We start from the raw sequence: 15,216 nt of genomic DNA on the forward strand, positions 1-15,216 counted from the left end.
GGCAAGCTGAGATAAGGATGGACCCCATATAGAGATGGGCTATGGGCAGGTGTCCACCCAAAACTCCCCTTAGGGCTGGCCCTGCTCATATTTCGAACCTATTAGAGTGTAATTAATGTTTTTGAAATATGAGTTATGATGCGTGTAAGTATTTTTTATCGATACTAGTATTTTCGCCCGTGCGATGCACGGAATGAATTTGTTATAATATATTAAAAATATTTGGATCGATATATAATTATTTAAATTAGAATATCAAATATTATATAGTGCAATTGAAGATATGTTTTGGATCATTTATGTTTTTTGATGTTATTATTGCTTGAGTTTTGAGCAAATAATTGCTCAAATTAATAGCTAATGTGTAGATCTACGCATGCGGTGTTGTAACTTTGGAGATTTTATATATCATTATTTAAGATTTTTATAAATTGGGCAGATGTACTTGTTCTCTAGCAACTCCGTTATAGGAATCAATTCTTATCTTAAATCATTTGTATGGAACATATGTTTTTTGTCTAGATATATAACAATTTTGTCATTTTGTAAAAAAAAAATGAAAACATGAGTTAATTAGTGCATTTTTTAGTTTTTCCTTCCTTTATAGTTTCCTTTAAGAAAACACGAGTTAATTAATCCATATGTTAAGCATTTAATTAGTCCAATCAAACTAAGAAGAACTGAAACTCAAATAAATATTGACCATGTTTGGTAAATAATCAGCCTATCAGCCAATTTTGACTTATTTGATCACTATTAGTTGTTTGGTTAATAAGCTTTTTGTAACTCTAAAATACTAAAATTCAAAAGGCCACTCAAAGTAGCATTTTCAATTAGCTTTTTGAGAAAAAAAAATTATACCAAACAGCTATCAGCTAACAGCCAACCCAATCAACCAACTTTTTACAATCAGCTAATGTTATTAACAAATCATACCTTTTAACCCAAACAACCAACCCAATCAGCCAACAACCATTTACCAAACAGGGCCATTGTTTGTGGTAAATCGAAAACAAAACAACCAAGGCTATCATGCCTTTTTGGGTTCAATCTTAGGCTTTTTCAAATTCTTTGAAGATGATGAACAATGCATGTTTATTCTCTTCAAAGACTACTGCTCAGGAGTGGTTTCATCAACGGAGATGACTTCTGGATTTGTCGAATATGTAGCTTCCAGTGGTGTTATGCCCTGGTCGAAAATAACTATTAAAAAATCAAGGCTAAAAAAATTTTATTGCATGAGGTAGAACAAAATTGTAATTAAAAATTACTTGGTTGCTATCCACACCTTCAGGAGCCTTCAACACTCAAAATCCTTGAGTTTAAACATGTCTTTGGGAAAATCAGAATCATCTTGATCCGTAACACTAATCAAAGTGTCATTATTCGTTTTCATAATGTACTTTTGTTCGCACGACTTAAACCTCATGCGAGAGGTGTTTGCACAACAAAATTGTGAATATTATAGATTTTCCCTTTCTTCAAGAGTTTGTTGAATTGTTTGACAAATTCTTTAGAAATTTGTAAATGAATACAAATTCCCTGAGAGAATCACCCATAAATATTAATATTAATTAATAAATAAATATTATAAATTTTTTATCATTTTCTATCATGAATATACTAAAAAATAGTAATAATTCATTATGTGATTATATTCTGTGGATAAAAAATTCATTATGTGATTATTTCTGTGATGTATATTGAAGATTGATTGGCTAATATACAACATACAACATAAAGCAAAAATTCAGTATTCTAAAATAAACCATTTAACCAATATATTATGAGTATGAGTCTAAATTGTAGTATAAGTCTAAAATATAGTATTAATCCCAATATTAATAAATAAATAATATAAATTTATATTATATGAGTGACAAATTCATTTTGTGATTATATTTTGTGGATAACAAATCCATTCTGTGATTAAATTTTGTGATGTATATTGAAGTATGATTGTCTAACATACAACATAAATTCAGTATTCTGAAATAAAACATTCAACAATAGAAAATATATAATGGTAGAATATTAGTAAATTAGTGATCTTTTTATATATTCCGCCTATTAGTAATATCAGATTCATTTTCAGCCAATTCCGTCAATTAAAATATTAGATGCAGTAATATTTTTACTTAATTTCGGTTCCATTTTTAATTGATGTTGTAGAATATTATTATTGAAATATTTCTGTTCCTTTTTTAATTTACCTTTAATATTGTTTAAAATATATTTTTACTATTGATGGACCCCCTATAGAGATGGGCTATGGGCAGGTGTCCACCCAGAACCCTCCTTAGGGCTGGCCCTGCTCATATTTCGAACATATTAGAGTGTAATTAATGTTTTTGAAATATGAGTTATGATGCGTGTAAGTATTTTTTATCGATATTCTTTGTCAATTCTAACGGTAAACTAATGAAATTTTTAACGTAATATTAATAGTGGCAATTAAATGAAAGTTATAGATGTAACATGCCAAAATTAAAAGAACATGACTAAATGTGGCATTGCCATAATAGTCGAGGACTAAAAGTGAAAGTTGTTCAAAGACATGGATGTAATATGACAAAATTAAAAGAAAAATGTGGCAATACCACAATAGTAGATAACTAAAAATGAGAGTTGTTCAAAGTTAGGAATGCAATATGGCAAAATTAAAAGAATATGACCAAATGTGGCAATATCACAATAGTCGAGGACTAAAAATGGAATTTGCATGGAGTTATAATCCCATGACTCCCCGCGGTTTTAATTCTGTGGATTTTAGGAAGAAAAACAAATCCTAAAATTACCACTCTTTTTTTTTAACTTAAAATTGATGCTTGACATTCTCTTCTATATTATAACTTGTATTATTTTTCAACTATTGTCAACAGAGAATGTCATTCTTGAATAATAATCATTTTAGGCCAATTTTAATTAAGTATGTTTTTCTCAAAATTCTCAAGTATTTAAATTTGATATGTGTATATAGCTAAGAGTGGGAATAAGCCAGACCCCTTCATAGGGGCCTACGGCCTGGGCTGCTTAATAAAAAGCCAGGCTTAAGCCTAATTAGAAGCCTTTTTTTTTTTTTTAAACAAAACAAAATAACATTATATTAAATCAAAAGCAAGAGCATTACAAACGAAAGACGGAGGGAAAGAAACCACTCTGAACGTTCAGTCTTAGAAATGGACGCTCTGGCTAAGAGGTGGGCCGTCCGATTCGCAGAACGTTTTGCAAAAGAGATACAACTATGAGTGAAATAACTCAACATATCTTTTACATCCATAGAAAGTAAATCAAACGAGGAGACAGATGAGGGATCATTTATTGCTTGGACCACCAATAATGAGTCTGTCTCCGCATGCACATACTCCAGGTTATGTAATTTAGACCATTTAAGTGCCTCCCTGATTGCAAGAGCTTCTGCTTCCTTGGGGGTGAAAGTTCCATTCCACGGTACGCAAGCCGCAGCCTTAAATCTTCCTTGGTCATCTTGCCTGAGTCATCATCCAACGCTGCGTCCACATTAAGCTTCAGCCATCCTGTTTGAGGTTTTTCCCAATTGGTGATGCTTGGATTATGCCTTAGCTTTGCCTAAGAGATTCTTCCTTCATTGTTATCGCATTCCATTCCGTCAGAAAAGATCTTGATTTTTCCATTAATGCTCCTGCAGTTGTAGCATGATTTTTCCATACTTTTTCATTCCTCGCAAGCCAAATATTCCAACAGATGATGACAAACAAACATGTTTTTGGAGGCTGCAAGGTGGCAAAAATCTGGGAAATCCAATCAGAACAGCTGTGGAATAGGTCTCTGTTCGGCAGTTGGTCGAATAAATTCCAACATTGATTCGCAAAATTGCAGTAGGCTAACAGGTGGAAATCTGTTTCGTTTTCTTCTTCACACAATTCAAAGGGCACTGAGTTGCACATTCCACCCTCCTTTGGCGTAGCTTGTCAAGTGTTGGAAGGCAACCTGAACAGACTTGCCATATAAATTGTTTAGCTCTAGGTGGAAGATGTAATTTCCATATCCACGTCCACTTTGGGCTTGCATCATTAGAGAGATCACTCATTAAGGATTTATAACAGCTTCTTACTGTAAATGTTCCTTTGTCATCTTTATTCCAACTAAGTTGATCATCTCTATTTCCATGCGGGATTGGAACACTTAGAAGTATCAACTTAGAATCTCTTTGGTTGAAGATATCTGCAATCACGTCCTCATCCCAACTTGAACCCTCAGTATTAAGAAGTGAATCAACCGTTGCGTTCTGGAGGTAAGGATAAGCTGGCCTGGGGTGGTGATCATTGAATTAACAGGATCAGGTAACCAATTGTCATGCCAAACTCGGACAGCACGACCATTACCTATTCTCCAGCGGCTATTGCGGCGGATAATATCCTTTGTTTCCAGGTAGATGCCCCGTGTGAATGAACTCATTGCATAACCTCACAATATCTGACCCCAATATATCCCAATAAGCTTGAAAGAACCCCGGGTTGAATCCATCAGGACCCGGTGATTTATCCGGGTGCATTCCAAAAGCAGCCTTTCTAACCTCCTCCGGGCTTGCTTGTCTGAGCAACGTTTCATTATGATTCGCAGAGATACTGGTAGGAATGCATGACAAGACCGGCTCCATATTCCCTTGCGTAGAGCTGAAAAGATTCCGAAAATAAGTTACCATAAGATTGTCGAGTTCCGGTCCCTTTTCGCACCATACACTAGAATCATCCTTGAGCCTTGTGATAAGATTGTTGCTTTTCCTGCGTTGACACGTTTTATGGAAGAAGTTTGGATTCATGTCACCACCTTTAAACCAGTGAGCCTTTGCCCTTTGTTTCAAGAAAGTATTTTGCTGGTCTAACAAATTCAAGTAATTCCATTGAGCTGCATTATAAGCATACACGCCTAATTAGAAGCCTATTTACTTAAATAGGCCTGGGCCTATATTTAAGGCAAATTATTGTGTGCACCATAATAAAATGTACATTTTTAATATACTAAATGTACATTATTTTTGTACTGAATGTACATTATTTTACACTATAAAAACAATGTACATTCAGTACACAAATAATGTATATTCCCTAAATACAATGTACATTATTTTTATATTGAATGTACATTATTTTTATACTGAATGTACATTATTTGATAGTATGGTCCACACAATAATGATTGTATATTTAAAAGATTGGCCTACAAGCCTGCAGGCCTAGCCTGTTTATATATATATATATATATATATATATATATATATATATATATATATATACTAATTATTTTTTTTTTGATAATAATCTCTCAAGACTAATTCATTGAATCATAAGCGGAAACGTTTACAAGAAAGATTAATGGAATGGACAAACATTCCTTACAGTCAGACATAGAAACAAATTTCCTACCAATGTTATCGAAAACTTGAATCGCAGACTGTTTCACAAATTTGAAGCTGAAGTCGACAGGAGCACTCCAAGCTTCTTTACTGTCAATAGTAATTTGGTCAAACATAACGAAGGCATACTCTAGTTCAAAAGTCGTTGACACCACTCGAGTATCAATCTTCATTCTTTTGTGGTTCACATGCGCCATGACCAATTATCGTTCTACGTACGCTTATAACAAGAACTCGCAAAAAAAACGAGAGGAAATAAACTTGCTAAAGATGCGAGAAGCAACAAATTCGATAAATAAACGAAAGATATAATAGCAACAAAACTTACTAATAAAAAAAACAACACTGCTTTGAATCAAGAAAAACCACTCCTTCCTACTTCACCTTTTGCAAAACCTAAAACCTTCTTTTCCTTATTCAATGGTGATGTACTTCTTGACAGATTCGAAGCTGGGGAAGAGGAATAATGTCGGAAGGAAAGGAAAAGGGGTGGCGATAGCCGAAGAACACGGTGACAGTGCGAGATCATAGGTGTGGTGGACGGCGATGAGGGAGGCGAAAATGGAGAGGAGAGGCAGAGAGAAAAGAGCAATAGAAAATGACAATCGTGAAGAGGAGAAGACGCCGCCTCCGCTAAGCATGCGGAGGCGGCGGCTGCCGAACCAAGGAAAAGAAGAAGCAAAGAGTTTAGAGAGAAGGAGGAGCCTTCTAGGGTTTTTTTTATATATACTAATTATTCTTGTGCGCGATGCGCAAAAATAGTATTTTATATTAAAATTTTAAATTTATTTAAATTTTAATATAGTAAATAATAATAATAATAATAATGTAAAATATTATAATAATAATACTTATCTCACTATAACACAACAACAATATTTTTTAATATTTAGTCCGTGCATAGCACGGGTACAATAATATTAAATAGTTTTGAATTTCAGTTATTGTAAGAAAAATAATTGTTTTGTACTAATTTTTGTTTAATCATATTTAATAGCTTTGAATTTTAGTTAGTGTAAGAAAAATATGTAGTAGTAACTTTAAATAAATATATGATATAAATAAATATTATGTTAGAATTGTTTGATTTTATCTGAAATTGTATTGGTTGTTTGTATTAAAATTAACATTTAATTATTTATCACGAAATATTTAATAATTTATAATATAGTATGATCAAAATTTATAATAAACAACTTCAAATAATTTTGACAATTATAGATTCATTATAATATTACAAACAACTCTTTAATAGTTAGCCGTGCATCGCACGGGACAATACTAGTATATATTTATATTTATATATAATATTTAATTATTGTATATTACATTTTTTGAAAACCATTGTATATTACATTTTATATCTAATATAGTTTATAATTTATAATTTAACCCCACTATATATACTTTATACATAACCCCAAATCTGAGGAGTGAAGGCTACAACCCGTCAACCCTAATTCCCAATTTGAAAATTTCACAAAAATAAATCGTCCAGGTAGAGCCGCAGAGGGTTGCGCAACTGAGCGGCCACTCCGGCGAGGCAGCGGCCGACGGCGAGGTATGTGGTCTCCTTACTCTTTCTAGACTTCTAGGCTTTCTAGCAGACAGTGGCAGGTTCGTTCGTCTGCAGTAGACAGCAGCGACCGACGGCCTCATGCCTCCGCCGGTGGCGGCGACTTGATGGTATAGTGCTACCTCCGTTGGTGCCCGGTGGTGGCGGCCGGCGGCTGATATTCTGCGGTGACTACTATTCTGCCTTGTGATGTTATTCTGCCCCCATGACTGCTGTATGCTAATAATTAGTACTTAGTAGATTTGTTTGATTGTAGATTTGCAGTAATACTACTACTAGTAATTAAACTAATTAGTAAAAGGTTTTAGATATAGTTGTTAGTACGTTAGTAGTTAAACTAATTAGTAAAAAGTTTTAGATATAGTTGTTAGTACTTAGTAAGTTAGTAGTGTTTACTAGTTACTACTGCTAATCTGTTAGATACCCAGAAGTCAACAGATAGTTTCATTCTACTGCTAATCTGCTATATATTTTGCTAAATTAGTATACTGTTAGATATAGTAAATTAGTAATTAGTAATACTATTCTGTTAGTTTTTAAACACTAGTTGCTATTTACTACTGCTATTATGCTAAATTAGTTACTACTGCTATTCTGTTTATTAGATATACTAATTAGTAATTAGTAAACAACTAAACAATGTTAGATTAGTTGTAATTAGTAATCAGTAGTTACTAGTTAGGAGGATTGTGTAGGAGGATTTTGGACAAGTGTTTAGTATAGTTGTTAACTTGTTTATAATATTTAATGTTAGATACTTAGATTGTTACGTCTCAATTTTTTTTTCATGAGGAGATTATGCTTAAGCCGTGAGCTCGTGATTTGTTTCATTTTATGTTTTAATATTATTATGTTTATATTGTTGTTATTATGTTTGTATTGTGGATTTATGATTATGTTATTGTTAAACTTGTGTTTGTTTCGTTGTGTTGGACTTCAGTATTATGGACTTGTGGTACGGAACTTGTATTGTTGAATTTTATATTACAAACTTTTACTTATTAAACTTGTGGTTATGAACTTAGTTATTTTTTGTAAATTTTTTACAGGTATACTTTAAAAGGCCTTAAATAGGCTCAAAGCCTATTTAGAATTTATTTTGAAGCCTTTTTAAAGGCCTATATGTTAAATAGGCTTTTAATAAGGCTTCAGGCTAGGCTAGGCCAACTGTAGGCTCAGGCTTGAGCCTAAAAAAAAGTCTACATACAGGCCCAGATTCAGGCGTTAGATTTACATAGCAGGCCCAGGCCTAAGCCCGGCTTGTACTAGCCTATTTTCACCCCTAGTCATATCAATAGGCTTGGCCTAGCCTATTTCCACCCCTAGTCATATCAATATATCATTCTACCCTGCTGGTCCGCAAAGCCTAGCTTAAACCCTGCATTTCTGAACAATGTCTTTTCTCTGAACAACAGAACCCAGTAAAACTAACTGCTTCTCAAGATGGGTATACCTGCGTTTTATCGATGGCTGCTCGAACGATACCCTCGTTCCGTTGAGCCGGCAGTGGAAGAAACTCCGGCTACGGTCAATGGCGTTACCGTCCCAATTGACACTACCGGACCAAATCCTAACGGTTATGAATTTGATAACTTGTATCTCGATATGAATGGGATTGTACACCCTTGTTTTCATCCTGAAGGCTTGGTAAATTCACAAATTTCCAAAATTTTCAAATTACCCTGATTGATTACGGAGTTGTCTTATTGAGAAGTGTGCTTTGATGTTCACAGCCTCCTCCGAAGACCTACGATGATGTGTTCATGGCGGTATTCAAGTATCTTGATAGAATCTTTTCAATCATTAGGCCCCGGAAGCTTTTATTCATGGCGATTGGTTAGTGAGCTTCTTTAATTCATTTATGAAAAGAATCTTTAATTTCTCGGATTAGCAGCTTGGTATTCCGAAATTAGGGTGACCTAGCTGGTTTGGATTTGAAAGGATATATGATGTTTTAGAAAGCACATTGTATGTAACATTTTGCTGTAGTTCTGAGAACTTGTGTTTTGACGTGTTGTCTGCAGATGGAGTTGCACCGCGTGCTAAAATGAATCAACAGCGAGCAAGGCGTTTTAGAGCTGCTAAAGATGCAGCTGATGCAGCTGATGCAGTGAGTTTTCTCATATATTTTTATTTTATTTTATGAGTACTACTTTAAAACAATATTTGATCATATGATCTCAGCAAGTACCTTCCTTCTATACGGAAATTGAAATTTGATTACTATCAGGCTTCTGGAATAGAGAATCTGAGAGGGATACATGAATCAAAAGGGGCAGATTCATCAGATACTAAAAGACTAGATTCTAATGTAATCACTCCTGGAACTGAATTCATGGCTATGCTGTCATCTGCACTACAATACTATGTACAGACCAGAATGAATGAGGACCCAGGCTGGAAAGGAATCAAGGTATTTTGTATCATCTAAAGCATTTTGTCTGATTCTTTGTTGTTCAGAACTTGCTTTTTCTCATTTCTTCTGATTTTATGGCATGACCTTTTTAGGTTATTCTCTCTGATGCTAGTGTACCTGGTGAAGGAGAGCACAAGATTGTTTCTTACATCCGCTTGCAAAGGAATCTTCATGGTTTTGATCCTAACACACGGCATTGCTTGTATGGATTGGTAAATATTGATGCCTAATTTTGATTCCCACCTGGCACCCCACACAACATGGTGCCTCTGCACATTTATTGTACATGTTGCATTTTCTTACCAATTTATGAACACATTGTGAGGTTGTGTTTTAGGATGCAGATCTGATTATGCTTGCACTTGCCACCCACGAAGTTCACTTCACGGTTCTAAGAGAAGTATGTATTATGTTGAATTTTCTTTGCTACCATTATGCTTGGCATATTGTCAAAGTTTTATGAGATTAAATAAATCATGTTATGGGGTGTGCACAGGATGTTCGCAAAGCACACTCCAAGGATAGAGGTCCAAAACATTTGAAACATGTCCAAGTTGCAGAGTGTGGCAAGGAGTTAGAAAATTTTATATCACAACAGAAGTTTCAGGTTGGTAAAACTTCTTCCTCTCTCCTTTTCCCACCCTTTCCATATAACCAAGGATCTTCCTAACATTATGTTCCACTTGTATCTTAAACATTCCCTCACCTTTTCTTTTTCCAGCTTCTCAGAATATGGGTTCTCAGGGACTATCTAGCTTATGATTTACAAATACCAGATTCAGCAGTTAAAATAGACCTGGAACGACTGATAGATGATTTCGTTTTTATGTGTTTATTTGTTGGAAATGATTTTTTACCACACATGCCTTCATTGGAGATATCAGAGGTTTGTCTTCTTGTAGTGCTAGTTAGTGTTTCTCATTGAGGGTGTTTGAATTAGTAAAGTCTATTTCTTACCTAACTTCCTTCATTTGGATTTCTTCCAGGGGGCCATTGACTTGCTCATGAATGTCTACAAGAAGGAATTTGTCCAAATGGGTGGTTACCTTACTAATTCATTTGAGGTATACATGTTAAACCTGATAACTTGCCTCCTAATTTTTCTGTCATTTCCATTACTTTTTTCTTCAAACTTGTGCAGGTTAATTTGAAAAGGGTGGAGCATTTCATACAAGCTGTTGGTTCATGTGAAAATAGGATCTTTAAAAAGCGCATACAGGTTCTGTTTAATTGAACTTATTGACAGTATTACTTACATAAAATGTTAGAGAGTTAATGCAATACTGCCTCATTCTGAACCTATGATTAATTCAGGCAAGAAAAGAATGGGAGAGGCCAATGAGACATCATTCAACTAAAGTGAGTATGATGTTAACATTGAACCTTATTTTGAGTTCTTGGTGAATAAAGAGTTTATTATTGAATTTTGAATTGAATATGATGGGATGGTTGTGTCTAATCAGTCAGGTCCTAAAGGGAATCAAACTAAAAGCCATGCAAATTTCAAGACTGCTTTGGAAGATGACAAGGTCTATTGATATTTCATTTTATTTTCAAGTTACTTTGTAAAAATCATTAACAGGCATTGACAAGTTTCTAATTCATAATTCTAAATCTTATAATTTCAGGTTAAATTAGGGGAAGAGGGCTGGAAAGACAGATATTATGCAGAAAAATTTGGGGTTGAATCTGTTGAAGACTGTGATAGGGTTCGTAGGGATACGGTAAGGGTATTCATTCTTGCTGTACTGCCTTTAAACATGAAAACAAACTAGAATATCCCAATCCAGTTGTACGGATTATTTTTTTGTCTTGTTGATTCTCTTGGTCATTTTTTTTTCTTTCTTGTTTGGTCTAATTTATATTTTTCCTCTTGGGTTGTGTTGATTGTGACTTCTATACTACATTTGATTCATTTGCAATGATCCTTACATTGTAGAATATTACTCTGTATATCATTCTTACTTCTGCATCCATAAAACATGTTTAAATTAGAGTTGGTTTTAAGGTATAAATGAATATTACATGTATCTGCTGCATCTCATACTCAAATCAGCTTCAAACTAATCATCTCACTTATCATGAAATTGAACTTCATCTTCAATTTTCCTTTCAATAACAGCTTTCATTTTTACATAGGTTTTGAAATATGCTGAAGGGATATGTTGGGTGATGCATTATTACTACCAAGGAGTCTGCTCCTGGCAATGGTATGCCCTGTATACAATGTGTGCTGTTTTCAGAAGATGATATTAGTAGTAATTATGATCTTTGCTTTACTCAACATGAAATTGTTATGTTGCAGGTTTTATCCTTATCACTATGCTCCGTTTGCATCTGATTTTCATGGTTTTGATCAATTAGAAATAACTTTCACACTAGGCAAGCCCTTCAAGCCTTTTGATCAGTTGATGGGTGTCCTTCCAGCTGCAAGGTTTTGGGATTTATTTGTACTCCTCTTTATTTATTTATTTTTTTCTTTTTATAAAACGATTTTTTAACCAAAACTGCTGCACACACGTAGTGCACAAGCACTCCCTCTTTCGTACAGGGAGTTGATGACAGATCCACTATCCCCCATTTTGGACTTCTATCCTCCTGGTAGGACGAATTCTACTAATTTGAATTTTTTTGCTTGATTAGTTCCTTCTGTGAAATATGATTCTTCTTTCATGGCAGATTTTGAGCTTGACATCAATGGAAAAAGGCATTCATGGCAGGTATTTGTTGATAATCTGCTTTCTTCATTTATGCACATCCTCAGTTCTGGAATGCCCCCTCTGAAACTAACTTTCTTGTAATTCCACATTTCCACATGTTAGTTTTGCTCCTGCTTATTTTCATTTGATATGCAGGCTGTGTGTAAGTTACCATTTATTGAGGAATTCCGTCTTCTCTCAGAGATAGGAAAAGTTGAGAATACATTGACGGTAGTTGTTCTTGCTGTGGATAAATAGTCATCTTTTTACAATTTTTGGTTGCAATTTTGATAAATTTGAATGGCATCTTTGTTATATAGGATGAAGAAAAGAAGAGAAACAGCCTTGGACTTGATATGCTATTTATTCATGGATCACATCCTTTAGGTGGAAAGATCTTTTCATTCTGTGAACGGAATAAAGATAATCCAAAGCTGACACAGACAAAAGTGAAGCGGAAAATCAACCCAAAATTCAGGTTTGTTATGTTCATCGAGCTATAACATTGAGCAGAATTCACCTTTTGACATTTGTGTTTTGGGAAAAAGGGTATTTCACTGATTGTTTTGGGAAAAAGGGTATTTGACATTTGCATGAAATAAAATAACAGTCATGATGAACATGGAGTAAGATTTTGATTAACATTGATGTATGGCTGCACTTTGTACACAATGATGCCATGTATCAAATATTATGCTCACTAAATCTGATCTGCGTTTTTTCTTTACTTGAAGTCATCTGGTCATTCATCTTTTGTATTGTCTACCTTTGCACTACGACCCTTACGACAAAGGGAAAGACATTCTGCAAGGAGTTCTTTATTTCATGGTTATTGCCAATCTTTTATGCGTTAGGATTTACAGTTTGATGATAGTTGTGCAAGTTAAGACACTAGATTTATTTATTGGTAATTCAAGATTTATGTACTGAATTTATGATACCTGCTTTCTTGGTTCTCCAACTTTGAAGCTGAGATTTAAATTTTGCAGCCATGGAATGAATGGGTACATGTATATTTCTGATAAACCCGTGTGTCCTATAGAGATACCTTCACCAATTGATGGCATGGATATGATAAGAGACAACAAAGTAATGTATGGCGTTCTCCCAGTAGAGGTTTTGCTTTTACTTCAGGCATTGGTGGAAGTGGAGCTGAAAGATTGTATTTTATTCCCTTTTGCAGATGTGTATTTTATAAAGTCCCTTCTTTTCATCCTCATATTACCAGACTGCCTGAAGGAGTAATATTGCCTGGAAAGGTATTTTACTCCTCTCTATTCTAATTCGGGTCTTTATAAATCTAAATCTCTCCTTGCATAACTTGTAAGTTATATATATTTTTGTATATCAGGCTATCAAAAAGCATGACATCAAGCCACCTCCAATGCTGTGGCATGAGAAGACTGCCATCACCACAGGGAGAGTCACCGTAAGGTGAGAATTTCTTTTATGTTTGCAACGAGTTATGAATAGTGTTCTATAAACGAATCATGCTTTTGAGCTCTAATATCTCTCTACTTGACAAACCATTCTAGGCCTATGCCTCCCAAGTCTATATCGGGATCTTGTTTGGCGAGGCTAGCTCATCGGCTTGTTTCGGAAAATCTTATTGTGCCGCGACAAGGAAACGGGGTTAACATGGCATTGCAAGCACCTTTGTCAAACCCGACATGTCCTGACGATGAAAACCTTGACGAATGCAGGAAGAGGAAGCGTAAGGCTGAAAAAAGAAAGGCTCAGCATGAACGCAAGAGACAGAGACTTAAACAACTGGAGGATGCCATTGCTGACCCTTCACAAAAGAGTTCCATTGGACCGGCAGTGTATGCTTGCAATAACGCTCCCGAGCAATGTACAATGATTTTAGGAAATATCTCTGGGGATATATCAACCTGCGCGTAATCACGAGTGCCTGGCATAACAAAACACCAGAGCACTTGTTTGCAGGTATTCAAATTCTGGATGGTTCAATTACTTCTTGCTATTGCTGCATTTGAGGTGTTGTATGTTTTAGTATTGTGTAGTTGTAGTTGCTGGCCGTTGCTTCAATTTTGTTCTATTCACCCCTTGAGAACACCCATACCGGTACTGGAAACATAAAATTTTCTACTGAGTAACATTCCTGAATGTACGAGTTTGAGTTTGATATATATTGTTGGGTAATCTTAGAATCTAAGATTTGGTCAAGGTCAAACCCATATATGGTTAATAGTTTGCATCAACTCTCAACATCTTCTTTTCCTTGGGATGATTTATGACACCCTCAAAAATTTAAGCCAATAGCCTCTCGGTTGTGTCTAATTTCAAATTTAAATATATGCTTTGTCTCACTTTACATTGATAATGAAACTACATATTTATAATTTGTATAGTATATATGCCTCATGCTCAACAATTCTATCCTATAATTAAGAAGGTATGTCACATGAACAAATTATATATGTTGGCCTTTAGTTAATAGGTTTTAGGTATACATAATTTAATAGAACTCAATTACTCAGTTAAATGGGTAGACATGTTAATATAATTTTTTTTAGAAAATAAAATTTTAGAATTTTTTAAAATTTACAATTGAAGTCAAAATATTAAAGATGTTCAATTTATAATATAAAATAATATCAAAAATTTATAACTAATGAAAATATTAAAGATGTTCAATTTATAACTGACATGTGACGCGTTAAGACTAAACACTAACTCATTAGTTTCGTATCAAATTTTATGATGTGTTAAATTGTTAGGCCTTGTTGAAATTGAGATATTGAAAGGCCTCGCAAGTGGAGAATGACAACCCCGCCAGGCTTTTCAATCCCTCAATTTCAAAATGGTATTAGAGAAAATCATAATATAAACCCTAGCTTTCTCGCCGCAGCAATCGACACCAGAGTTAACCGCTGCGATTGCCAAACTCATATCCAACATGTCTTTGTGGTTTTTCTTCCATACTTGAACCACAAGCCTTCTTGGATCATCGTCGCAAGCCTATGCTTGGAATCTCGTCACCGTTCACAGCCGCACACACCTACACGCACCACTATTCGTTATTGGAATTTCAACAGTTTTTTGGCCATATCTCCCTCCTCCGATCTCTGTTTGAGGTGTCGTTTCATCCATTGGATTCGTCTCGAAG

General features: G+C 34.7%; 1 protein-coding gene across 4 annotated transcripts; it reads left to right on the forward strand.

The window, feature by feature from the left end:
* The first annotated feature begins 6,831 nt into the window (after positions 1-6,831).
* On the forward strand, positions 6,832-14,295 carry LOC116010195 (5'-3' exoribonuclease 3-like). Of its 4 annotated transcripts, none has more exons than XM_031249482.1 (24): positions 6,832-6,956; positions 8,387-8,618; positions 8,705-8,807; positions 8,996-9,081; positions 9,202-9,384; positions 9,480-9,599; positions 9,725-9,787; positions 9,884-9,994; positions 10,109-10,273; positions 10,374-10,451; positions 10,529-10,606; positions 10,702-10,746; positions 10,851-10,916; positions 11,016-11,111; positions 11,527-11,597; positions 11,693-11,821; positions 11,912-11,988; positions 12,067-12,107; positions 12,243-12,317; positions 12,407-12,564; positions 13,076-13,180; positions 13,270-13,345; positions 13,438-13,520; positions 13,622-14,295. In XM_031249482.1, exons 2-24 carry the CDS (start codon positions 8,415-8,417, stop codon positions 13,986-13,988), a joined length of 2,580 nt encoding a protein of 859 aa, XP_031105342.1. In that variant the 5' UTR covers positions 6,832-6,956; positions 8,387-8,414; the 3' UTR covers positions 13,989-14,295. The 4 variants fall into 4 exon arrangements, 3 of the variants coding, with proteins under 3 accessions (XP_031105342.1, XP_031105344.1, XP_031105343.1); XM_031249484.1 differs by having other exon boundaries at positions 8,996-9,072; XM_031249483.1 differs by lacking the exon at positions 6,832-6,956 and adding an exon at positions 6,999-7,138.
* Positions 14,296-15,216: the final 921 nt, after the last annotated feature.

Source organism: Ipomoea triloba, chromosome 2 (assembly GCF_003576645.1).
Source record: "Ipomoea triloba cultivar NCNSP0323 chromosome 2, ASM357664v1".
In the NCBI taxonomy this organism is placed as follows: Eukaryota; Viridiplantae; Streptophyta; class Magnoliopsida; order Solanales; family Convolvulaceae; genus Ipomoea; species Ipomoea triloba.